At 55.1% G+C, this 24,353-nt stretch overlaps 3 protein-coding genes and 3 non-coding genes across 10 annotated transcripts; 1 reads left to right on the forward strand and 5 right to left on the reverse strand.

Moving 5' to 3' along the window:
* Positions 1-1,139: 1,139 nt before the first annotated feature.
* Positions 1,140-10,947, reverse strand: ZNF3 (zinc finger protein 3). 3 transcript variants are annotated; one of them, XM_008248901.4, is made up of 6 exons: positions 10,769-10,946; positions 9,536-9,654; positions 8,038-8,159; positions 6,999-7,090; positions 6,133-6,259; positions 1,140-3,318 (listed from the first exon to the last, which is right to left on the reverse strand). In XM_008248901.4, exons 3-6 carry the CDS (start codon positions 8,090-8,092, stop codon positions 2,249-2,251), a joined length of 1,344 nt encoding a protein of 447 aa, XP_008247123.1. In that variant the 5' UTR covers positions 8,093-8,159; positions 9,536-9,654; positions 10,769-10,946; the 3' UTR covers positions 1,140-2,248. The 3 variants fall into 3 exon arrangements, with proteins under 3 accessions (XP_008247123.1, XP_002721905.1, XP_069920504.1); XM_002721859.5 differs by having other exon boundaries at positions 10,664-10,946; XM_070064403.1 differs by lacking the exon at positions 6,999-7,090 and having other exon boundaries at positions 10,664-10,947.
* A 2,865-nt stretch (positions 10,948-13,812) lies between these two features.
* Positions 13,813-16,614, forward strand: COPS6 (COP9 signalosome subunit 6). The gene is made up of 10 exons (XM_002721858.4): positions 13,813-13,937; positions 14,147-14,272; positions 14,464-14,595; positions 14,845-14,933; positions 15,034-15,096; positions 15,387-15,434; positions 15,520-15,634; positions 15,719-15,811; positions 15,892-15,992; positions 16,086-16,614. The coding sequence occupies exons 1-10, from the start codon at positions 13,871-13,873 to the stop codon at positions 16,224-16,226; spliced, it is 975 nt and encodes a 324-aa protein (XP_002721904.1). The 5' UTR covers positions 13,813-13,870; the 3' UTR covers positions 16,227-16,614.
* Positions 16,615-17,134: 520 nt separating this feature from the next.
* Positions 17,135-24,148, reverse strand: MCM7 (minichromosome maintenance complex component 7). 3 transcript variants are annotated; one of them, XM_008248898.4, is made up of 15 exons: positions 23,990-24,148; positions 22,845-22,924; positions 22,372-22,536; positions 22,101-22,225; positions 21,846-22,026; positions 21,415-21,552; positions 21,036-21,185; positions 20,743-20,857; positions 20,530-20,661; positions 20,326-20,409; positions 19,714-20,107; positions 19,389-19,472; positions 18,527-18,695; positions 17,646-17,755; positions 17,135-17,505 (listed from the first exon to the last, which is right to left on the reverse strand). In XM_008248898.4, exons 1-15 carry the CDS (start codon positions 24,018-24,020, stop codon positions 17,304-17,306), a joined length of 2,160 nt encoding a protein of 719 aa, XP_008247120.1. In that variant the 5' UTR covers positions 24,021-24,148; the 3' UTR covers positions 17,135-17,303. The 3 variants fall into 3 exon arrangements, with proteins under 3 accessions (XP_008247120.1, XP_008247122.1, XP_008247121.1); XM_008248900.4 differs by lacking the exon at positions 23,990-24,148 and adding an exon at positions 23,300-23,433; XM_008248899.4 differs by lacking the exon at positions 23,990-24,148 and adding an exon at positions 23,170-23,295.
* Positions 17,924-17,983, reverse strand: MIR25 (microRNA mir-25). Its single transcript, NR_162474.1, has one exon. It is a non-coding gene; the product is annotated as a microRNA mir-25 (primary transcript).
* Positions 18,129-18,190, reverse strand: MIR93 (microRNA mir-93). The gene has a single exon (NR_162497.1). It is a non-coding gene; the product is annotated as a microRNA mir-93 (primary transcript).
* Positions 18,352-18,412, reverse strand: MIR106B (microRNA mir-106b). The gene has a single exon (NR_162509.1). It is a non-coding gene; the product is annotated as a microRNA mir-106b (primary transcript).
* Positions 24,149-24,353: the final 205 nt, after the last annotated feature.

The following is a 24,353-nucleotide window of genomic DNA, read 5'->3' on the forward strand; positions in this document are numbered from 1 at the left end:
GATCAAGACGAATCGTGAGAAACGAAAATACCAGTAGGGGAACTGCGTAAAATGTTTAGATGTATTTTCAAAGTAATTAAAAAAAATTTTTTTTCACATGATGGCCCTGATCAGTCTTAGGCCTCACTGAGAACCTCTGAAGGAATACGGGATGAGATCCTTTGGGGGTGGGTTCATTTTGCCAGAGTGCTCCCCGCACTTGAGAACAGAAGCCAGTGCATCCTACATAGTGGCCAGTCATCCCAGAGCAGTCCTATGCATTTAGCCTTTTTCCAGACTCCACATGAACTCCACATAAGTGGCCACACTCAGGCTTATCCCAAACCTCCTGTCATTGCAGTCCTCTGGGAGGTGAGCCAGGAGATGGAATCTCTCTAACTCCGCCCTTCAAATTAATGTCTTTAAAAAAAAAATCTAGATCAAGTATATCTCCTATGGGATGGTGAGATCTTCTCTCACTATCCCATTACTATTTCTTCCTTCTCAGTATGACTTTTTCCTCAATCCTCAAGAAGTGTTACATATTTGGGGTCAGAAACCTGCATTCCTAACAAGCAGCAGTCCACTCGTTGGGAAACAAAGTCAGTCTGCATGTGACGGTGTTAAAAGAGCTAAAATGCTCAGAAATTAAAAGCATGTTAGATGGCCAATCACATGTGACCCAAAGTTTTGCACAAAGGATAGGGCTTCAGGCATTTCTCAACTTCCCATTAAATTTTCAACCTCACCTTCTTCATGGCTGCAACACCCTCCTACAAATAGCCAAACCAAGAATCTCAATTTGCCCGTTGCTATCCAACAACCAAGTACTGTCTTACCAGGGATTGTATACCCAGCAACACTTTTAGTTGAGTTGTTCACCTGAAGTACTGTACCATACAGAATGATCGGCAGCCTGTATGTTCCTAAATATGCACGTGAAGGTAGGAGTAATTGTTGGAGGTTTTGAGAATTGGTGTTATTATCTCAAAGAGTATGATGATGGAGCCTAAAAGGAAAAGGGAAACCCTGTTTTGTGGCTCATAAAAAAGCTGTTGTCTACAAAGAAAATTTAATAATTAATTTCCAGATTCCATTTATAGTCACTGTCTCTCCTGTTTCAACGGATTTAGTGCCTGCACAAAAACACACTCAATCTCTTCTGAAAAACTATTCTGTTTAATAGTGCACTTCATTTATGCTACAGGATGAGCAGGGTTGGGAAAACACAAAGGAGGGTCATCCCTTGGCTGGGAAAACTCAGGGAGTCCCACCTTCACCCAGCAAGGAGCCTGCTGCCAGGCACAGGCCACAGCCTTCCTCCTCTGGGCTTTGCTCTGTTTGCATTCATCCTCAGCTGCTGAAGTAGGAGGTGGTGGAGTCAAAAGCCATGGGCTGCTGGGGCAGGGGATGCCCGAGGTGGCAGAGGGCAGGGCAAGCTGGCTGAGCGAGCTTCCTGAAAGCATCCTTAGTAACTAAGGGTTGGGATTAAATCACTTTTCTTCACAGGAGCAGGAAGAGGGAGAGAGGAGGACAGAAATCAGAGGCCAACATAAATGCTTCTGACCCTCTCAGGTTTCTCAACGATCACATCAATCCCTGGTCAGTTCCATCAACAGGAAGGATGACGGATCTACATTCAATATCGCCCCCAGGTTGCTCTTCAAAACACGGTCTTGCTGCTCCAAGAGCTTTCCCAGTTACAGACATAAAAAAATCTTTAATAAAATAGCCAATCCCTCAGCCCTAGACCTCCATACTTAACTAAACCAAACAGCACATTTCTAATTAAAGCTGGTTTAGGAACAGAAACAGTAGTTTCGACATACTGCCTGCATTTCCCCTTCCTAGGGAACAGGGGACCCAGAGCACCGTTTCCACTGCCCTCTGTGCTTTGACTCCGCCTGGTAGAATCCTTGGAGTTTTGCTCCCATTGTGCTTCCAACCCCACCTTAGAAAGAAAGGCTCCTCTGGTGTGACAAAACAGTTTAGTGCAAACTCCCTTAACATGGGGTTACTGGCCCCAGAGCTTCCTTCTGTTCCCAGCACCTAATCTGCTGCTTGCCTCCTAATTTTTCAAGGCTGCTATCATCCCTGGGGAAACAGGCCAGGTCGCTGATCACCACGCCAGGATGATTTCCCAGGCTGCCCCATTCTCTGAAGTGAAAGGCTGGAGCTAGCAGGGGCGCATCCTAAGTTGCTGACACTCACATAGTAAGGCAAGAGCTCCTGGGACTCAGAGGAAGAGGAAAACAGGTGTGTGGTTCATTCACGTCGACTCTCGGACGTTTAGTTCAGCAGTAGCTCTGAGAGAACTCTTGCTCATGCCCATTACATTCAAAGGCTTCTCTCCAGTGTGAATTCTCTGATGGCGAACAAGAGCTGAGCTATACCTGAAGGCTTTCCCACACTCACTACATTCATAGGGATTCTCCCCGGTGTGGATTCTTTGATGCTGAATAAGGCCTGAACTGTAAGTAAACTTCCCTCCACATTCCATACATTCGTAGGGTTTCTCTCCAGTGTGGATTCTCTGGTGCTGATAGAGGTGAGAGCTCTGGCTGAAGGCCTTCCCACACTCATTGCATTCGTAGGGCTTCTCTCCAGTGTGGATTCGCTGATGATGAATGAGGGTGGAGCTCCGACTGAAAGCCTTGCCACATTCATTGCAAGCATAGGGCTTCTCGCCAGTGTGGATTCTCTGGTGGTGAGTGAGGGTGGAGCTCCAGCTGAAGGTCTTCCCACACTCGTTACATTCGTAAGGCTTCTCCCCAGTGTGGATCCGCCGATGCAGAATGAGGGCAGAGCTACAACTGAAGGTCTTCCCACAGTCGCTGCATTCGTAGGGCTTCTCCCCAGTGTGGATCCTCTGATGCTGAATAAGATGGGAGCTCTGGCTGAAGGCCTTCCCACACTCACTACATTCATAGGGCTTCTCCCCAGTGTGGATTCGCTGATGCTGAATGAGGTCTGAAGTTCGATTAAAGCTCTTGCTGCATTCATCACACTTATGAGGTCTGTCTCCCACAGGAAGTCTCTGATGTGAAACAAGGTTGGAACTCACAGTGAAGCTGTTGCCAAACTGGTTATACTTCTCAGTTCTCGCTTCCATGGGGGTGAACTTCTCCTCAACTGTCACTTGACCAAAATCTTGCATTTTTCTACTCAGTCTTTCACCAGAGGAGTGTCCGAGCTGCTTCTTTAGACTGACTTCTTGCTCATAGGCTTCTTCAAACTTAAGACCCTGAGAAATGTCCTTCTGGAATCTTCCCAACAGCACCCCATGGGATCCTCTATCTTGAGAAATGTCTTGATCATCCTCAGTTCTCGTCTCACCATCTGGCACAATAAGAAAGGCAAATGTCACTTATTCCTTGTGAGAGGAAGACAAAAATAAGAACGCAGAATAATCACATGGCATATTTACAGTGCTAAAAGCGCATGCTTCTACACAGCCGCAAAGGGGCCTAACCACATGTGTGTAACTGAGGCAAAATAAGGTAACTGGACACAGGCGGGGAGCAGGGCAGAAAGCAATGTCATGGAGAACACAGCCGGAAGTGCAAAGGAAGCCGAGGACTTCGAGAGGAGGATGGATCAGGCAGCAAGGACACCAAGATCGGAGGCGGAAGGACGTCAGCGTAATGAAGTAGCAAAGTCTTCCGAGAGGCCGGAGGCTGTGGCTCCAACCGGGGAGATGTGTACAGGAACAGTCAGGAGCGACAGGGGAAACGGGACTCACACGGCTGAGGACAGAGATGAGGCAGGCTGAGAAACGGCTGCAGAGCACAAAGGAGCAGAGGGAAGGGACCCCCACGGAACCAAGCGAACAGAACAGTGCTGTCTGCAGTCACCCGGCTGCGCACCACACCTCTGCAAACAGGCCAGACAGCTACGTCTACCGTGGGTCCTAAGCCTGGAAGGCAACACTCCCATGGGAGGCTGAGTTGACGACTTCAGTGTCTGACTCCTCTATCTGTACTACTCTGGTGTTTCTCAAGGGAACTTCAGGCAAAGAGAGTAAGCGTAAAGGGCCCAGATGCCATTTTTAGTTTTTTTTTGCTGTTTTTACAAAGACAGGCAATGAGTGTTAGGAACAGACACAGCTGTATTCCTCTCACCTGAGCAGGTACCTCTCAGAACCTGTCTGTTCTTAGCTCCCCCAAACTCAGGACCCCCGGCAGTTCTTCCCCCTCCAGCCAAGGGACTGTGTCAGGATTCAGGGGATGGACACGCGACAAGGCTGACCCTGCCCACACTGAGCAGTCCCAGAGCTCAATCCCAGACCCAGAGCTGCAGGAGGCCGAGAAGGGAAGGGTGTGCAGACAAGGCTCAAGTGGGGAGTTAGGCAGACTCCCTGCTCAGAACGTTCTCCCTAGAAGTGAGGTGAGAGACAAGGAGCTAAAAGTCCTGGTTAAAAACCTCATTTCTCAGGGATGACTCTGTGGCGCAGCGGGTTAAAGCCCTGATCTGCAGTGCCAGCATCCCACATGGATGCCGGTTTGAGTACCGGCTGCTCTACTTCTGATCCAGCTCTCTGCTGTGGCCTGGGAAAGCAGTAGAAGACAGCCCAAGTCCATGGGCCCTGAACCCGCATGGGAGACCCGGAGGTAGCTCCTGGCTCCTGGCTTCAGATCAGTGCAGCTCCAGCCGTTGCGGCCAATTGGGGAGTGAACCAGCTGATGGAAGACCTCTCTCTCCCTCTCTCTCTTTCTCTCTCTCTCTCCTTCTCTCTCTGTGTAACTCTGACTTACAAATTAAATAAATCTTTTAAAAAAAAGCTCATTTCTCCTCAAAACTGGTGTACATTTCTGCAAGACAGGTGCACAAGGTTCTGAACAACACAACAGGTCCCTAAAGGAAACCGGGGCCTGCGCTGTGTGGCACAGTGGGTTAATGCCCTGGCCTGAAGCGCCGGCATCCCATATGGGCACCGGTTTGAGACCCGGCTGCTGCACTTCCGATCCAGCTCTCTGCTATGGCCTGGGAAAGCAGTGGAGGATGGTCCAGGTCCTTGGGTCCCTGCACCCACATGGGAGACCTGGAAGAAGCTCCTGGCTCCTGGCTTCAGATCGGCACAGCTCCGGCCATTGCAGTCAATTGGGGAATGAACCAGCGGATGGAAGACCCCCACACACACACCCCTGCCGCCTCTCCTCTCTCTGTATAACTCCGACTTTAAAATAAATAAATAGGCCGGCGCCTGGCTCACTAGGCTAATCCTCCACCTGCGGCGCCGGCACACCGGGTTCTAGTCCCGGTTGCCCCTCTTCCAGGCCAGCTCTCTGCTGTGGCCAGGGAGTACAGTGGAGGATGGCCCAAGTACTTGGGCCCTGCACCCCATGGGAGACCAGGAGAAGCACCTGGCTCTTGCCATCGGATCAGTGCGGTGCGCTGGCCGCAGTGCACTGGCCGCAGCACGCTGGCCGCGGCGGCCATTGGAGGGTGAACCAACGGCAAAAAGGAAGACCTTTCTCTCTGTCTCTCTCTCTCACTGTCGACTCTGCCTGTCAAAAAAAAAAATAAAAAATAAATAAATAAATAAATAAAACAAAACAAAACAAAAAACAATTTAAGCCTAGAGGGAACCCAACAGAGAGGGGCAGGAGACAGAGTCCCAGAATGTTCACTCGGGCACAGAGCAGCACCACACATGTTCAGGGATCCAAATACACTAATCGTCTGGGAAAATCTCTGGGTTCCACACCGCGTTCTGAAGATAACAGGGAAGACTACTAGATCTGCCACCTACCAGCTCTGTGACCATGCACAAGGCCTTTGCGCTCTCTGACCTCACTTTCCTCACTTATAAAATGAAAATAATATGAAATACTTCAAAAGTTTATGAAAAATGCATGTTATGAAAAAACTGCATATGGATCTCAAAAAACATTTTACACTGAAACTTTGAATTCCACTTTTTCACAAACTTTCTGAAGCACCAGCATACTAACTACCTCGATTACTATGTTACTTTGAGAGGAAATGAGAGAACACACACGAAAACTCCATAAACTGCCAATCACTGCATACATACAAGATCATTGCTATTAGAATTTTCTAAGACTAAATCAGTCCTTAACTAATTGTTTTCAGTGACTAGACTGTTAGCAACTAACACCAGGGAGTTTTGTTGGAAGTGCAGGCCCTTACCCAGTGAGAACACATTCCCATAGTTCTCCAACATCACATCCCTGTAGAGGTTCCTCTGCGCAGGTTCCAAACGCTTCCACTCCTTCCGGATGAAGTACACAGCCACATCCTCAAACGTCACCAACTCCTGAAACGACACGGTCACGCATGCAATTCCAGGATGACAGATGGCACTGTTGGCACCAAAAACCCCTCAGGATGCGGCTGAATATGACCTCTTTGGGTAGGGGGAAAGAGATCAGAACACAGGAAGACAGAGGCAGAGTCCAGACCAGGGGCGGATGTTTGGTGCAGCAGCTGAGACTTCACTGAAAACGCCCACATCCCATCCTAGAGTGCCTGGATTCAAGTCCTGCCTCTGCTTCTGATCTAGCATCCTGCTAACGCACACTCTGAGAGGCAGCAGGTGACGCTCAAGCACTCAGGTCCCTTCCATCCAGGTTAGGGATCTGCTCCACCCAGCTTAGAGATCTGTTCCATCCAGGTTAGGGATCTGCTCCACCCAGCTTAGAGATCTGCTCCACCCAGCTTAGGGATCTGTTCCATCCAGGCTAGGGATCTGTTCCACCCAGGTTAGAGATCTGGGCCAAGTTCTGAGCTCCTGGTTTTGGCCCAGCCCAGTCCCAGCAGCTGTGAGAATCTGACAAGTGAACCAGAAGACAGAAGTCTTCCCTGGGTCTCTCTGCCTTTCAAATAAAATGAATTTTTTTTCCAAGTTAAAGGCAGAGGTAAAGGCCCATTATTCAGCAGGAAAGGAGCAGAGTCTTGGTGGCCAGAATCCAGGTCTAGGGCACCAGATGGGATGTTGTTGTTGCACAAAAATGGTTTACAACACAGAAAGTTCAAAGGAGGGGCGCACAGCTCACCTGGGACTTGGCCTTTAGGAGTGCAGCTGCCAGCATCTCGTCCCCAAGGCTGTCCTTGTCGGAAAACGCAGGAACTTTTGAAGAAGGAAGCGCTGACAGGCGATAAAAGGGCCCCAGAGTGAGTCTCTCTCTGGCTCTCACCCTGCTGACTGCCCATGCCCCAGGAAACTCACAGGGTCCTGGGACAACCCTTCACTTCTCTGCAGCCACTCACAACAGAGGCACATTCAGCAGGGCTCCGTCTGCCAGAAGGGGTTGGCCAAAGCCCTGTTAATTCTTGGTCTCCCTTCTGCCCCAGGCCCCAGCTTTCTCTACAGTCATTCTTGTCCCAGTGAAACTGCCCAGAGTCCCTAGAGCGATGGTCGATTCTTGTCCGTCCTCGGGAGCTCGGCCAGGCTCTCCTGCTCACGTCCCTTCCTTTCATCGCCCTTCTCACACACTTACGTGAGGTTCTCAGGCTGTGTACTTGATCAAGGTGACTTTTTCTGTAATTCCTGGGTTTACACATTTGGCTTTTAGAGACCCTAAACCCTTAGACATACTAGACTTGTTTCAATCACCCAGACAAAAAGTCTTTAAATGATAACCATGAAAACAATACCCACTGAAACTGAAACTTGTCCCCTGGTCGGTGGCACAGTCTATGAAAACAAAATATATTTTTACTGGCCTCTGACCCACTTATCTTTTTGGCCACAACCTACAAAATGATTCCTAAGACCTCCCCCAAGTGCGTGCTCCTGAAGAGCATAAACCAAGACTATGATGTTGGCTACTTCAGAGAACGGGAGAAACGGAATTCAGGGATTGTAGGTTTTCTTAACCCTGCAAGAGGGACCCACAACCCTTCAAAATGTCTCAGTAACGAAACCTATCCAGTAGCACAATAGTTGTGGGCTTCCAACAGCCTCCTCCCACGAGGCTGTACGTCACGAATGGCAAGGAGTATGTGTGTCTCCATCTGGATTCTAGCAGCTGGTCTCGCACCTGGTGGGCAGGTTTCAGCATGGGATTGCGGAATGAAGGAGTAAAACCTCACCACTCTCAAGCAGGGCCTGTGGTTCCTGAGACACACGATCAGCCTGAGTTTCCATGGGTAGGGCTCGGCCTCCTCTCTGCAGACTCAGCAGGAAGCAGGTTTTCAATGAGAATGAGGAAGCACTGCAGAAGCAAAAGTTCAAAGTTCAAAGAACATTTCAACCACCCCCTGAGCAAAAACAGGGGAGCTGGCATTTCAGTTAGCACCAGTAACAGGGAAAGGAAACACAGCAACGAACGTTAATCTTTCAGATATGGGTCACTGTGCACACCCACCCCCATAACCAAGCTACCGTGAGAACCACAGAAAGGGACCAAGTTTCTCCTCCACATCCCACCTTCGGCTCCTCCCACACACTCTGAGTGGTATTTACAACAAAAAGTAGATGCATCCGTCCTCCACAGTAAAATAAAACACTTCCAGCTGCTGTGTTTCCTCCCACTGGGAAGGCCATGCCCGTCCTTTCATCTCCCTTTTCTCAACTGGACATTTCCATCAGAAGCTCCTGAGGCAGAGACTGATTTAAAAACAAAAACAAAAGATTCTTCCTTCCTCTGCTTTTGTCCCTACTGACATCTCCACTCCACAGTTGCTATCACAACCAAGAGGTCTGTTCTCCACGGCTCTGGTGGGTAAAACGTCATGTCTACCCTTTCACTAAAGTCTGCAGTGCCAGAAACCTCCAACCTGATTCCAGGGGCAACGTCAACACATGGAGAACAGGTGCGGCAGCCACCAGTGTCCTTACACGTTTACGCAAGAGCACAGGAAAAAGCCACTCTGGATTTCAGCTGACTGCCTCTATCTACTCATTTGCTCAGAAAACAAACATTGGCTGAGTGCCAGCTAAATAGCAAAGCACTACTGCAGTGAGTTAAAAAAAAAAAAAAAAAAAAAAAAAATCAGGAATGCAGCGAAGTGTTTGCTTCATGCCTACAGACTGTTACTCAGAAGGGGGAGGGGCCGCCTGAGGGTCCCTGAGAGTCCTAAGAAGCCCAGCTTTGGGGTGGGCAGGGGCTGTGAGATGCTGTTACACAGTGGGAGGCACTGCATCAGGGCACAGCCAGGCCCACAGGCAACGGAGGTGGCACACTCCTGCACCCACGCCCCTCCAGCTCTGTGTGGAAGACAGCCACCTCTTCTCCCACAAACCACCCTGACAGCTTCCAGGACTCAGGGCAGACACCCTCACTGGTCGCTCTCCTGAGAAAGGCAAGGCCAAGGCTTGGATTCCAGAGGAAAAGGCCACGTTCCCTCCTCACAGCTGTGTTAAGCAGAGAGCTGGAACTGAAAGGCACACTGTTGAGAACAAACCGCCAGTGTCTGCAGCGGTAAACAATGTTACCCACGGGAAGAACACTCCATTGTGCTCCCACAGCTGAGTCCAGCCAGGGCCCTTCCTCTGCCGGCTGCCGGCTGCCAACCCCACGCCCGGGAGCCCTTCCTGGGCACCCAGAAAGACGACCTGGCAGTGAAAACGAGCCACGCACTGCCTTACCTGCTGGGTTCTTTCCTTCCTTCTGTGGAGTTGGTCCCCGGAAGGCCAAAATGACCAATCACTGGGAATGTGGCAAGTTCCTGGGAATTCCGACTTTAGTTGATGTCAGTGCTATGTGGCTAAGAAACAGAAGGAATTTAAAATATTCAGGTGAACCTCGTGTGACATTCGTGTGACATTCAGATATGTAGAGATAAGCAAAGGGAGAGGACACAGGTTACTGGACACTGATTGGGGTCACCACAACTGGCATTTGGGTTGCACCCCTGGAGAGCCATAAGGGCGCTGCAGATTCAAATTCAAATGCAAATTCTCCACCTGGGGGTGGGGGAAGCAACGCCTGCTCAAGTTCCCAACGTGGCCAGCTCCATCCCAGCCGCGCTCAGCTCTGTCCCCTCGCACACCTAGCGCCCTGTGCAGCCTCAGCGACAGAATCGTCTCCAACAAGACCGGCCATCCAACACCGGGACTCAAATGATGCCCATTCCCTCCAGGGCCTGAACACTAGTGTGCCGTTCGCTCCCACTTTGAAAGCGCATCAAACTCGGGACCAATACAACTGAAAACGGGAGCCCCAGGCAGGAGTATCACTCCCCGCCTCAAAAAAAAAAAAAAAAAAAAAAAAAAAAGACGCTGTGCAGGGCTCCACCGGGGTCACTCCCGGAATCCGGGTTTGCACCCGCCCCCAGCCCTGGCTCCAACTGCAAACGCTTCGCGCAGCTCACGGTCTGATCCTTGGGCTCCAGTGTAAAAGTAAACTTCCCTACTCCCGCGGGCGCGATTAAATACATGCGTTAACACCAAATAAAAGCCCCCCGAGAGAAGGGGGGCCCGGTTGGAGTCGCTGTCACCAACTGTTTCCGCCTCTACGGCTCCACCGCAACTTTTAAATGCTCCAGCTGGGCGCTGGGTCCCAAAACCGGAACCAGTGCCCCCCACTCCTCCCCTCCCGCGGGGGTCCCGCTCTGCGCGGGAGGGGCGGGGGTGTCCCCGGGGGTGCGGCGTCTCCCCGCACCCAGCCCCGCACGGGCCGGGGGACCCCGCGGGCCGTAGCGGCGCGGACACCACCCCCTCAGCCGGCGCCCGCAGCCGCCGCCTCGCCGCGAGCCCCGGGACGCCCGGACTCACCCTGGGGGCAGGGACGGGAGATTTGGGGGGCCGGACACAGACCAGGCCCCGCTGGACCCTGTCACGGACCCACACACCGGGGACAGAACAAAGAACGGAAGTTACCCCAGTTTCGTTTCCGGGTCGGCCCTTTTCGCCAACTACCTCGGTGCCCCCCAACGCCCACTTGTTCCCTCTAGGAAAACGGGAGGCCTTCGTTTCTCGTTGGTTTGTTGACTCAGTGCCTCCGCGAGCGCTCCAGGGCCAGAGGTGCGGACGCGACGCTCGGGGCCCTGTCGCTCCCGCCCGCTCGGCTGCGCCCCCTGCTGGCCAGAGCCGGGCGGGCCGCGGCGCAGGTGCGGCAGGGGCCGGCGCGGCGCTCGGGCGCAGTGCGCATGCTCGGGCGCCCGCCCACGCGGAGTTCTCGGCCGGCCGGGTCCGCGTTTGTCTGATGGTGTGGCCGGTATAAAACATGTACCCTGACTGGACATTTGCTTCGAAGCCGACGACATTATTGGGTGTCTCTTGTGGAAAATGCACCCTTAAGTTACTAAATTTCCGAAGAAAAATACTGCAGTCCATCAGAGAGCTCTGGCGAGGGTGGAACTTGGGCCTCGCTCTGCCGGGGGAGGCCCTGGCCATGTCGGGGGTGTGTGTAGTGCGGGAGGGGCCGGGCCTAACTAGTGTTAGAATCATTCCCAAAGGGGCCGGTGCTGTGGCGCAGATGGTAGAACCGCCGCCTGCAGTGCCTGCCTCCCATAAGGGTGCCAGTTCGAGTCCCAGCTGCTCCACCTCTGATCCTGCTATGGCCTGGGAGAGCAGTAGAAGATGGTCCAATTCCTTGGGCCCCTGCACTCAACTAAGTGTCAAAGTCCCTCTCTTTTAAGATTTATTTTTTTATTTGAAAGAGTTACTGAGAGGAGGAGAGAGAGAATTCAGGACTGGGCCATGCAGAAGCCGGGAGCCAGAACTTCAGGGTCTCCCACGTGGGTCCAGGGGCCCAAGCACTGGGACCATCTGCTGCTGCTTTCCCAGGGTTATTAGCAGAGGAGAGCTGGATCAGAAGTGGAGTGGCTGGGTCTCAAACTGGCACCCATATGGGATGCCAGCATTGCAGGCAGAGGCTTAACCTGCTATGCCACAAAGCCAGCCCCCAAATAAAGTCTCATGAACAGGGGAGACATTCCATCCTCAGAAACCAAAAATAAGGACATAGATGTATATGGAGTCGACTCTCTGTGTCTATTGGGCTCTGGTTCCAGGACTTCTATAGATACCAGAATCCTCAGACGTATTTGCATAGATCCTACACACATCCTCCTGTAGATTTAAAATCATCTCTAGATAACTTTTTTTTAAGATTTATTTTATTTATTTGAAAGTTACAGAGAGAGGTAGAGTGGGGGTGGGGGGCAGTTTCCATCCACTGATCCACTCCCCAGATGGCCACAACGGCTGGAGCTCTCCAAAGCCAGGAGCCAGGAGCTTCTTCCACATCTCCCATGTTGGTGCCGGGGCCCAAGGACTTGGGCCATCTCCCACTGCTTTCTCAGGTACATTAATAGGGAGCTGGATCACAAGTGGAGCAGCCAGGACTCGAACTGGCATCCATATGGGATGCCGGCACTGCAGGCCAGAACTTTAGCCTGCTGTGCCACAGTGCCAGCCCCATCTCTAGATAACTGTAATAACTAGCACAATGTAAACTCTATGTAAGTAGTTACACTGTATTGTTTAGGGGATAATAACAAGGAGAAAAGGTCTGTATATGTTCAATACAAATGCTTTTTTTTTTGGTAAGTTTCTGGCTTTTTGCTTATTTTCCATCCTTAGCAACTATGCCTCTGAGTTTAAGAGCAAGAAGCTGAGGTAAACTGGCTGGAGCTGTGCCGATCCAAAGCCAGGAGCCAGGAGCTTCTTCCAGGTCTCCACGCCGGTGCAGGGTCTCAAGGACTTGGGCCATCCTCCACTGCTTTCCCAGGCCATAGCAGAGAGCTGGATCAGAAGTGGAGCAGCCGGGACTTGAACCGGCACCTGTATGGGATGCCGGCCACTGAAGGCAGGTGGGGGCACCTCTAGGCCACAGCGCCGGCCCCCCACGTGCTCTTGAACCATCACCTGCTGCCTCCCAGGGAGTGTATTCCAGGAAGCTGGATCAGAGGCAGAGCTGGGACTGCACACGCATTTTCTGATGATGCAAGTGACACAAACAGCAACTTAACTGTTGAGCCAAACACTCGCCCCGAGGAATGAGGTAAACGGTTAATTCCCGTAGGCCAGAAGTCCCCTCACCCCGCAGCGTGTCTCAAGTCCATTCCTCTGAGAACTGTGGAACTCTGTTCAGGCTCCTAAGTGGGGTGACTGCTGGATTTCCCACCACTCTCCCCGGAACACCTCCTGGGACCAGCTCACACTTGGGGGCGGCGATGCAGACACCGAAACGGCCAGCCGGACCCAAACTGTAGCGGCAGCAGGAGGGGCGGTCGGTGACCGCAACCGGCTCGGGCTTGGGGGAGCAGGGAGAGCTGGGGTGGGCTGGAGCCGGCAAGGTTGGGAGGTTGGGATGGGTGGGGGCTGTTCCCAGTGCTGCACCTAATACCAGTATTTGGAAGGAGGAAAGATAGGATATGCAGACGGAGCCGCCCAAATCCCGGCTCCACCCCAAAGTTCTGCATCCATTCACTCAAAAAAAAAAAAAAAAAAAAAAAAAAAAGGCCCCCATGTGTGTTGGTCACAGGGGTACCGGGATGAGAGACAGGACTCCCAGCCCTGTGGCTGGCAGTCAGTGAGTATGTACGGAAAACAGATACGAGGTCCTGGCCGAACCCCAGGGACCCAAGGCTGGAAAGGTGGAAGCCAGGGCCAGGCCGCCCGGCAGGCAGGGGTCAGAGCACACGGCCTCTCGGCTTGCGGTCAGCAGTCTGGATTTCATTGTGAAAGTTGCCATTGCATTCATTCTGCAACCCCCTTAAGCGCTAGCCATTCTTGTCCCAGCTTTACTGCCGGGAACGATTCAGGCGGGGCGCGCGGAGTGGACTGATCCGGCCCAGGTCGCCCGCAGGCGAGACGCGGGGGTCACGCTCCACCGAGACCGCGCCACACTCAGGGAACTGACCGCTCGCTCCCGGGCGGCCCGACGCGCGCCGCGGGGACACCGCGCATGCGCCGCTCGCCGTACGGAAGCCGGGAGGGCAGGGGGCGGGGCCGAGGCTGGCGGGCGCGGGGAAAATGGCGGCGGCGGCGGCTGCGGCGAACGGGACCGGAGGGAGCAGCGGGATGGAGGTGGATGGAGCAGGTAACGGGCTGCGCGGGGGCGACTTCTGGAGACAGCACTCAGGGGTGCGTGCAGGCCGTCTTGGACTCCCGGGGGACGTGAGGAGGGCGGTGGGATAACTTGTGGGAGCGATGTATGGCCCCGGCTCTGCCGTCCCCCGACTCCCATCTCCAGGGAAGAGCGTGGGGGTCCGGAGACTCTCACCCTCTCTCCGTCCCCTGCACCGTCAGTAGTCCCCAGCGTGATGGCCTCCGGAGTGACCGGCAGTGTTTCCGTCGCCCTCCATCCTCTCGTCATCCTGAACATCTCCGACCACTGGATCCGCATGCGCTCCCAGGAGGGGCGGCCTATGCAGGGTGAGTGTTGGGCGTGCTTCTCCGACCCCGTCCCCTCGGTAGCTCCCCGGGCCTCGTCAGCCGAAGCCAGTCCCCCTCCCCCATCACTGTTTCTGCAGCAGTCGGCCCACACGTGCCCTCAGACCCCCAGCGGGAGATCAAGTTTTGGGATTCCCTACCGTCCCCTCTCACGTCCGTTCTCTTCCCCCCAGTGGTCGGGGCTCTGATCGGGAAGCAGGAAGGCCGGAATATTGAGGTGATGAACTCCTTTGAGCTGCTGTCCCACACCGTGGAAGAGAAGATTATCATCGACAAGGAGTATTATTACACCAAGGAGGAGCAGTGTGAGAGGGGAAGCCAGTGGGGGAGAGGTGTGGGGGGTCAAAGAAAGAAAAACAAAACAAAACACAGGACCGGGGAGAAATAACCAGGAGAGGAAGCCGAGAATGGAAGAGTTAATTCACCTGAAGAGATCTCAAGACGGTATTCCCTAAAACGGTGTACAGGATGAGCGGTCAGAATAGCAGGGGTGAGGAGGGAGGGGGAGCTCGGAGGCAGGGAGGGTGGTTTAAAGAAGTACGATTGCTCTCCAGTTAAACAGGTATTCAAGGAGCTGGAGTTTCTGGGCTGGTACACCACAGGGGGGCCGCCTGACCCCTCCGACATCCACGTCCACAAGCAGGTACAGATACAGACGCTCACACCTGCGACTGGCGGGTGGGGGGCGGGGGGCGGGGAGAAGAGGGTGGGACGTCCACCTGCACGCCGGCCCTCTCCTCCAGGTGTGTGAGATCATCGAGAGCCCCCTCTTTCTGAAGTTGAACCCTATGACCAAGCACACAGACGTGAGTAGTCCTGACCTCGTGCCGTGCTTGTTTGTCGGTCCGCTGTTGCCGGTAGCACAGCTTCTTAGCAACTGGGCAGTGCTGGGGTTGAACCTCCGTTCTGCCCTTAGCAGCTGCGTGGCTTTGAGTGGCGTTTAACCTCCACATTGCTGTTTCACATGTGAAACGGGGATACTCCCTACCTCCCTGGGTTCTTGTGAAGATCGGATGGGAGGCGGTGCCCACGTGTAGCACCTAGTGGAGATTCAAGTCATTTGCTGTTCCTAAGAGCTGTTCTCTGTTCTTTACAGCTTCCTGTCAGCGTTTTTGAGTCTGTCATTGATATAATCAACGGAGAGGTAACGCCTGACCCCTCACCCCTCAGGGCCTGCTCGACGCATTTCCGATTTTGACTCTCACTGTCTGGGACACTCTGCTCCACAGGCCACGATGCTGTTTGCTGAGCTGACATACACTCTGGCCACAGAGGAAGCTGAACGCATTGGTGTTGACCATGTGGCCCGAATGACAGCCACAGGCAGTGGAGAGAACTCCACCGGTAATGGAGGGGATTCCTTGGAAGCGAGGGTGGGAGGTATGGCCAAGTGCCTTCTCACTCTCTGCCCGTGCCTGTCCCTTGCAGTGGCTGAACACCTGATAGCACAGCACAGCGCCATCAAGATGCTGCACAGCCGGGTCAAGCTCATCCTGGAGTACGTCAAGGCCTCTGAAGCAGGTAGGGCAGGCCTGTGGCGTCCACCTCCCCCCCGGCCAAGTGACAGCATCCATGTGAATGCGGTCTCTTCTTGTCTGTAGGTGAGGTCCCCTTTAACCATGAGATCCTGCGGGAGGCCTATGCTCTGTGTCACTGCCTCCCAGTGCTCAGCACAGACAAGTTCAAGACAGACTTTTACGATGTGAGTATGAAACCCGGCTGGGGAGGTTTTGCTCACAGGATGGGACTGCAAAGAGGGATGCCTGGAGAACTGGTTCTTTCTGTTCCCCTGCAGCAATGCAATGATGTGGGGCTCATGGCCTACCTCGGCACCATCACCAAAACCTGCAACACCATGAACCAGTTTGTGAACAAGTTCAACGTCCTCTATGACCGACAAGGCATTGGCAGACGGATGCGGGGCCTCTTCTTCTGAGGCCACTTGAAAGGATGCACTGGGCTCAGCGGCCTGTCCCAAGGGGAGGGGCGCGCCACTCCCTTAGAGAACCGCTGTGGTCAATAAAAGGGGATCAGCCCCTCAGCACCCCTCCCAGTGGCTCTGTCCTCTCTGTCGGGCACCAGATTTCCCAGTGGGGACCTTAGGTGAGGCCCCTTGTGCCAGCTTTGTGAGGCAGAATCTGTGTCAGCACTTGGCAGTGCACTGCCTCCTGAAGTGACCCCACAGCCAGTTGGGTGGAGGACTCAGGAGCACCCGCGATCTTTGCTCTGCGCTTTCACGTCACCCTGTGGGGTCCACCTGAGCTCAGTGCAACTGCTTTCCCCATTTAAATTAACTTCATTAAAGTTTTTCTCATACATAAAAAGGGGAGTGCAATAGTAAGCTCATTTTTATTAGGGACATTTCAAAAGCCTGGCTCCTGTGGGTGCTGAGAATTAGAGGGAGTGGTTTCCCCTGGGTTACTGCACTGACCCAGTGCCTCACCCCTGCCTGTTGACAGTGGTGCTATTGGCACTCACTTGGGAAAGGCCAGAAAGCGGGGATTTACCTGTGCCTGGTAACACCACTGCATGCCACTCCTGGTCTTTTCCTCAGCCCCCTTGAAGGGGCTTTACAGAAGCTGGGGATCGAGCTATCTGAGCTGTTGTGATGGATACACCTCAAGAAATAGGAAAGGGAACCGCTGTCTTGCCTATGGTTCTCACTGGTGCTGAGGTTAAATAGGAACTTGCTCCTCACTGCCTCCCCAGCATCTCGTGGTGGCTGGTGGGTAGCGAAGGTACTTTCTCAGAAAGCTCAGAGATGGGGTAGGGCCAGCATAAAGGGGAAGGAGAGAGGACTCTTAAAGCCCCATAACACCTGTTTAACAGAAGTCAGGACCAAGGTACAAGGCAGCAATCTACACACTTTATTATATTAACAAAAGTAGCAAAACAAGCAAGTGCAGCACAGGAAGAGGGGCTCCTCCCACCCCTCCGGAGCTGGGTTACACCTGCAAAGGCAGCAGGTGAGCGGCGAGCACAGTGGGTCCCCAAGGTCTCAAGCAGGTTGGAATCAGACAAAAGTGATCCGTGTCCGGGAAGCATTGACCTGCCAGACATTCAACTCCTCATACTCGTCCAGAGCTGCTTGGAATTGGGCAGGTGTGAAGCCACGGGATATGCAGCGCTGCTCTGCCTCAGAAAACCGGACGCTCCGGGCCCCCGAGACCAACTCGCGGACAGTGGCAAATATCACATCTGCTGGCCTCTGTGTCCTGAAGGAAACACGAGGGTATGGAATCAGGGCACAAGCCAGGACACTTGACAGTGACAACGGAGAGTGGTCAGCTCATGCATCTGGATGCTGAAGCCTGCAACGGTCAAGGTGACCCAATCTCATCATTAAACCACTCACCTGGCTGTCTGCCCCTTGTCGCCCAGAAGTGAGTCCTTGGACATCTCCATGAGCCTTATGGCTTCATTCACATCTTCCTTCTCCACTGTGTCCACCATTCTCAGACGTGCCTAAGGGGAAAGTAGGGGAGAGAGGGGGACAGGAGGAGAATGGAATAAAGTCAGAGAAACCCCCTTGGTTCCAGCTTTAAGGCTGGACAACCTATGTGCCGTCTGCTCGCAAAAGGAGCAGGGACCCCTCCCCTGCTCCCCCACATCCGCAGTGTAGGGCCGGCACTGTCAGACCGAGACAAGTGCAATGCCCAGGGCAGCGTCCAGCAATTGCCCAAGTCTCCGCCTCTCAACACTGGCCAGTCCCGGTGTTCAGCTGTCCTGTGAGGGAGACCAGACCCTTCCGAACTCCAGTGGGCTCCCCACCACGACAGATGCAGCCTGGGGAGCTCAGCCTAGCAGGCGGTTGGCAGAGAGGCTGTGTCCCAGGGGCTCGGGAAGTGCTAGCTCAGCAGTAGGTCAGGTAATCACACTACCTGCACGAACAGCACTTTGGAGCCCCCGGGACTACGGTCCGAGATGTGAGGACAGAAAGGAAGCTTATAGCACAGGATCAAGGAGGTGGGGAGAGAGAGGGACCCTCCCCCGCTTCAGTGAGGCTGCAGAAGTGGGGAGAGAAGGCCTCTCCTTCCGTGGACGTGCGTGCCCTGCTGGAGCAGCAAGTACCCACAGTGCGGTAGCACGGACAGGACCACTATCTGCACTGTCAGCACTTTAGCCCCAGCAGGGCGGGTGTGGGAGGAGGCGGCAGCGAGAGGACCAAGTGAGGGTTCATTGCCAGTAGGGATGGAAACGGACACCCTCCAGCAGTACGGGGAACCAGGCACTCACCAGAGCAGTGGAAAGTCGGAGAATGGCCAGCAGTGTCCGGGCGGAAGTGTATGTGGCATCCTTACTGGCCCAGGCCTCTCGCCTCATCTCCACGTATGCTGCTGTGATGTAGTCTGCCAGGGACTCTGGCACTGTGGGCTGCTTCTCACGGCACATGGCTATGTAGCGTCTGTGGGAGAAAAGGTTCATGGGAAAGCAGAACATGAAGAGGGGGAATGGGGTACACACATGGGCATGGTGTTTTCTGCCTAATGGTTCCTCCATTTAATGAGAAAACTCTCAGAAGTAAGGACTTTTAAGCAGAAAAACGAGTGGGTGACTCTGTGTTTGACTCCAGTATCGCTGAGGGATTTCCACATCATGTTTCAGATGATTTTCAACTTTTCAGGAAAGTGACCTCTGTGAAATTAAGACAAATCCAACTGTCACAAAAGATCACCCACCCTCTTGTAAACATGATGTGGCTAAAGGGACTAGAAACATACTATTTCAGTAGATAGAGCGCACAGCAAGACCCTGAGCACACACCGGGAACACTGGGGCCATGGAGAAGAGCTGGAGGGCGATCCAGCGCAGCCTGAACGCTGTGCCCACCCCCGCAGGCAGGACCATGGTGGGGGTGGCGAGAAAGGCAGATTCTAAAGACATGCGGTCCTTGGCTAGCCAGGTTCGGGGAACCCAGACTGGGTGTTCTTACGCCTGGCACGTGGCAGAAGCGGGTAGCAGGGAGAGGGTGGGCAGAGTATTAAAAAGCCAACCCACCCGCTCTGTGAAAGCCTTTCAGGAGCCACACAGCCACGACGCTGTCACAGGCTGCACACTTGCCTGAAGTACACCTGTCCCCCCCCCAGCAGCCTCTTACCTCATAAGCTTCATGTCCAAAGGTTCGAATTGGGCGGGGGGCTGCCGGCTGTGCTGGTGCACATAGGTGATGTGCTGGGCCAACCTGGGAAGAGTTAAGAAGGCAGGCTCTTTAGAGCGCCACACCCCACGTCCTGCTTTAAATATTCCTCTTGGCTCTGTGGCTGCCTCACAGATGGAAGAACAAACTCTCCAGGAAGCCCTCAGCAGCACTTGGGCAGGGGCCCTCTAAGAACTGCCTAGCAACCCCTGCTGTGCCGAGCCATTTTCCGGGGTTCCCGCCCTCCCTCCAGAACCCCACTCCCTGGCCATGCTGCTCCACTAACCGGAGGTCGTTGTCTCGGTCGGGCCGGTCCTGGATCAGCCAGAGAAGATCGAATCGGGAGAGCAGCGCAGCGGGGAGCTGGATGTTCTGCTCCAGACTGCGGCGGGGGTTGTAGCGCCCGTAGGCAGGGTTGGCAGCAGCCAGGATGGAGCAGCGGGCGTTGAGTGTGGTGAGGATGCCCGCCTTGGCGATGGAGATGGTCTGCTGCTCCATGACCTCGTGGATGGCCGTGCGGTCGGCCTCCGCCATCTTGTCAAACTCATCGATGCAGCACACGCCCTGGTCGGCCAGCACGAGGGCCCCGCCCTCTAGGGTCAGCTCCCCGCTCACAGAGTCTCGCAGCACGGCTGCCGTGAGCCCCACTCCCGAAGAGCCGCGGCCTGTTGTGTACTGGCCTGGACAAAGAGAAGCAAGCGTGCACGTGAGAACGAGCAGGGAGCATGGGAAAAGGCCAAGCACCCAAGAAACAGGGCAGTGAGACGAGACCTGCACTGGATTCCTCCACTCTCACCTCCCTGGTCTTGCCACCACCTTTCCCAGACCCGCTCCTTCCACCTCCTCCTGCCTCTGGAGTACTGCGGTCCTCTCTGCCTCCCCAGGGCTGGATACTCACTGCGGGGGGCCAGGCGGTCGATGTAAGACAGGAGCTGCGACTTGGCCACCCCGGGGTCCCCCATCAGGCAGATGTTGATGTTGCCTGGAAGGAAAGGCAGCCCGAGTGACTTCTCCCACTGCAGGTTGTCCAGAAACACGCTTGAGGTCCAACCCCCATGACTCCATCCACCCTGCCCTGCCCTGCCCTCCCTCCCTTCCTCACCCCTGATCTTCATTCCTCGAGGAGACTGGTCCACACCTCCCACCAGCAGAAGCAACAGTGCCTTCTTGACATCTTCGTGCCCGTAAATCTCTGGGGCGATAGACGCTGCCAGCTTTTCATAGAAATCCTCCTCTGCGGAACGGGAAGGTCGGGCTCTTTGGTCGGGGAAAGGGGCCAGGACCAGGCAAGCGCCCACCCTTCCTGGCCCCTCACCTGCAATCTGCCTCAGCTCCTCCCTGCTCAGCTCCCCAGCCCCAGCCTCGTCATCCTCACTCTTGTTCATCTTCACGATTCGATGGGCCTCTAGGTACGTCTCCGAGAGTAAACCCTTGGGCAGGAAAAAGCGGGAATGAAATCCCTTTAACTTGGCCATGATCACTCCCCTAATGACTGCTTCACACAACCCTTTGTTCTGTTTGTCTGCTTGTTTGTTTTTCTGTTGTTCCCTCTGAGGTCCAGTCAGGGGAAGGGGGACTATTTCCCCCTCATTTCCAACTCTTTCTTACCTGGACCACCTGATGGAACCCAGTGCGCAGGAGTGGCAGGAAGATGCCCGTGACACTGACGTGGTCTCCAGGCTGGGCAATCCTTGTGTTCTCCCCTTCCACCAGCACTGTGATGCTCCGTGGGATATTTCCCACAGGCACTTGGTCGCTCTGGAGAAGAGAGAGTCTGAAAGCCAGCAGACAGGGACCCAAGCCCACAAGGACCTAGCCTTCCCCCCGGAGGCATCCCACTCTTCAGAATCCCAGTTAAACCTCCCTCACTCCATGTGACCCCGTGCCAGCTCCTCCCTCTCCTGGGCTTTCTGCTCCTTCAGGAATGACTGCAGGACTTGAGTGGACTCCCTGCTCCACCTGCCTGGGCCACGTACCCCAAACTCACATGTTCCTGCATTTTCATTTCCTGGAACTTGATGAACTTGGAGCCGCGTGTCTGCAGATACAGCCGCCCGCCTGAGCGGTTGGTCTGGCATTCCTGGCTCGGGCACATGATCAGAGGCATGAAAGTGGGAGACTGGATCTAGAATGTGATAAGGGAGGCACCAAAAGAAATCAGAAGAAGAAGGATCCTTATGAGCTTCAGTTACCTGAATCACATTTTCTCTTCACAGCAGACAACAGACAAGTATCAAGAATGCCTACAGCTAATCTGGGCTGTAAATGATAAAAACGCCAAGAAAACAAAATAGACTACTATTTACGGGAAAAAAATATAGCTATCTTTGGCGGTAAGCACAGAATGACAGATACACACATCAGCAGGTAAAATTAGTTTTACAGAAAACAACAGTTAAGCACTGCCCTGTTACGTACTGGCTGGTAGGTCTCTGCCCCACACTGGTCACAGGTGTAAGTGGCCACCACCATCCTGGGTTTGACTTCAGAGACACGAGTGACGATTCCGCGCACGGTCACCAATTTACCCACAGAGTCGGCCCGTACTTCCCGGATCACACGAGGTTTGTTGCTGCTCGGGCCTTGAAAATACAACTCACTAAGGGGGGAAGACGGTCATCAGCAAGGCCCAGGAGGACACACGCCTACCGCCCTCTCACAGCGACCACTCACAATCTGCGCATGAGCTCAGGAGGGTACTGGTTCTGGGGGCTTCGGGCAGCTCCAGGGTCCCGGCTCCGCTGCTCCATCATCAGCCGGTGCTCAATGTAAACATCCAGGACATCTTTATTTACTACCTAAAGCAAAAAAAAGAAAAAAAAATGAGAGACAAGGAAAGGCACACAGGAGGCAGATATAAAAGCCAACGCCCCCTCCCCCTTTCCGTCAGCTCAGACACCAGCAGGGCCTGAGAAGCGTCCCAGCACCAGCTCCAGCCACTCACCTCCCGATCCTTGTACTGAGGCAGCAGCTCCTGCACGGCGTCAGCAAAGAGCCGCGCGTAGCGCTTGGCGTTCTCGCAAATGGAGTCCACCAGCTCAGGGTCGTCCTCGGCGACGTCATCCAGGTCCACGTACATTGCCACTTGTTCCCGATGAGCCAGGCGAACCTGGGGAAGGGAGGAGAGAGCAACACCTCAAAGGCAAATTCACCATGGTCACTTGTAAGGGCCCAGTGCCGCGAGCTCAGAGCCCAGGTCTGGGCATCCACAGGAGAGTACATACAACAGAGAAATACCTCCGCTCCCAAGCCCACTCCTAAAAACGCCCTCATTACTCGAGCACAGAATCTTAGCAGGTATCAGGGTCTCCCTTGAACGTGTCAGGAATGCACTTACTGAAAGGAGCCAGGGTGCCTGCTGCGGCCTCTTGAGCGACCACCCCACCCCTTACGTTCTTCAACCCATCTTACACCTACCAACTGGTCCCCATACTTGAACTTCTTCTTCCCCAACTCTTCATCCTGGTAAAACTCCTGCAGAAACTTCTTAACCTTCTCTGCAACGGAAACGAGAAACCCTAAGGGCCAACCCTGCAAACCCTGACGGCAACCCCAGGGAGCCGCGGTCACTTAGAAACTAAATTAGGACTAAATCAGCCAATGGCAGGAGCCTCGGGACAGACCTGCCGGGGTGGACACAACTCCCTTCGCAAGCCTGGCCCCCGGGCAGCCGAGAACTTACTACCCAACCCTCTCCCCCGGGGGAATCTCCGTCTCCGCGCTCCCCAGCCGCTTCCCTCACCCCGCAGCACCCGCGGCCGATCCCGCTCTCCCCGCGGGTCCCCGGCCCTGCGTCCCCGCGGGGCTCCCCGCCACCGCTTCCGCTCTTAGTAAACAAAGAAGCACATGGGCCCCGATTCCAGCCGCCTCACCGCTCGGGGATTCCTCCGCCCGCGGCGGGAGCCCGTCCGGCGACCGGCCAGCACCCCGGGGGCCGCTCGGCCTCGCCCGACGGCCGCCTCTCCCGGCCTCGCGCCGGCCGCTCGGGGTCCGGGCACGCCCCCCCCGCCCCCCGCCTCGGCCGCGCTCGCCGAGGCCACCGCGCGGAAGGACACTGTTTACACACGACACTCCCTCCGCCCGCGGGCCGCCACTTCCGCCGCCTCCACTTCCGCCGGGAGGGCGGCCCGAAACAGCCAATCGCAGCGCGCAGCGGCCCCGGCCGGCCCGCCCCCCCCCGACTTCGGCGCCAGGGCTCCGGAGGGCGCGGGAAACCAGGGGGTGCCCCCGGGCGAGTCGCCATCGTGCAGGCTAAAGCCCCTAGACAGGGTCCCCCAAGACCCGGTCTCTCGCGGACGCGACCCACCCCCCCTGGGGCGCGCCACCGCAGTTACTCCCCCTCCCACGAACCCCAACACCCTAGTCGGGCAATGGCCAGCGTTTCTGCAACCCCGATGCTCCCATGCGCCTCCCAGGCACCGTCCACCTCAGCCTGGCCGCGGCCCTCGCGGATCGCCCCCGACCCGGCTCCCGAGACCACCACCCCCCGGCTTCCACCAACAGGTGTTAGCCGGAAGGCATCCAATGCAGGGCGCGCCCCTCCCACACCCGCAGGCCCTTGCCTTTCTCGAGCGCGTAGTCCTTAAGCGCCATCGCTGCCGAGGGCCAGGCGGCAGCAGTTGGCGGGCTCGATAGTCTTGCTCACGGGAAGCACAGACCGTCCGCGCGGCGGGCTGTGGCGGACCAACCGAAATTGGCGCGAAACGTCGCCCCCCACGTGACCCGCGCCGCGGCGTGCGGGCCAATCGGAGAGGCCGGCTCTCCGCCCCTCCCTCTCATTGGGAGGTTCCAGCTTTGCCCAATGATGGGGCGAGCCTGGGTTGAGCGACGGGGAGGCGGTGGAGGGGCCGGGAGGTAACCGCCTGCCGAGGAGGGGCGGCGCCGGGTTTCCCGCGGTCCCGGTTCGGCCTAAGCGGCGGGGAAGCG

This window comes from Oryctolagus cuniculus, chromosome 19 (assembly GCF_964237555.1).
Source record: "Oryctolagus cuniculus chromosome 19, mOryCun1.1, whole genome shotgun sequence".
Lineage (NCBI taxonomy): Eukaryota > Metazoa > Chordata > Mammalia > Lagomorpha > Leporidae > Oryctolagus > Oryctolagus cuniculus.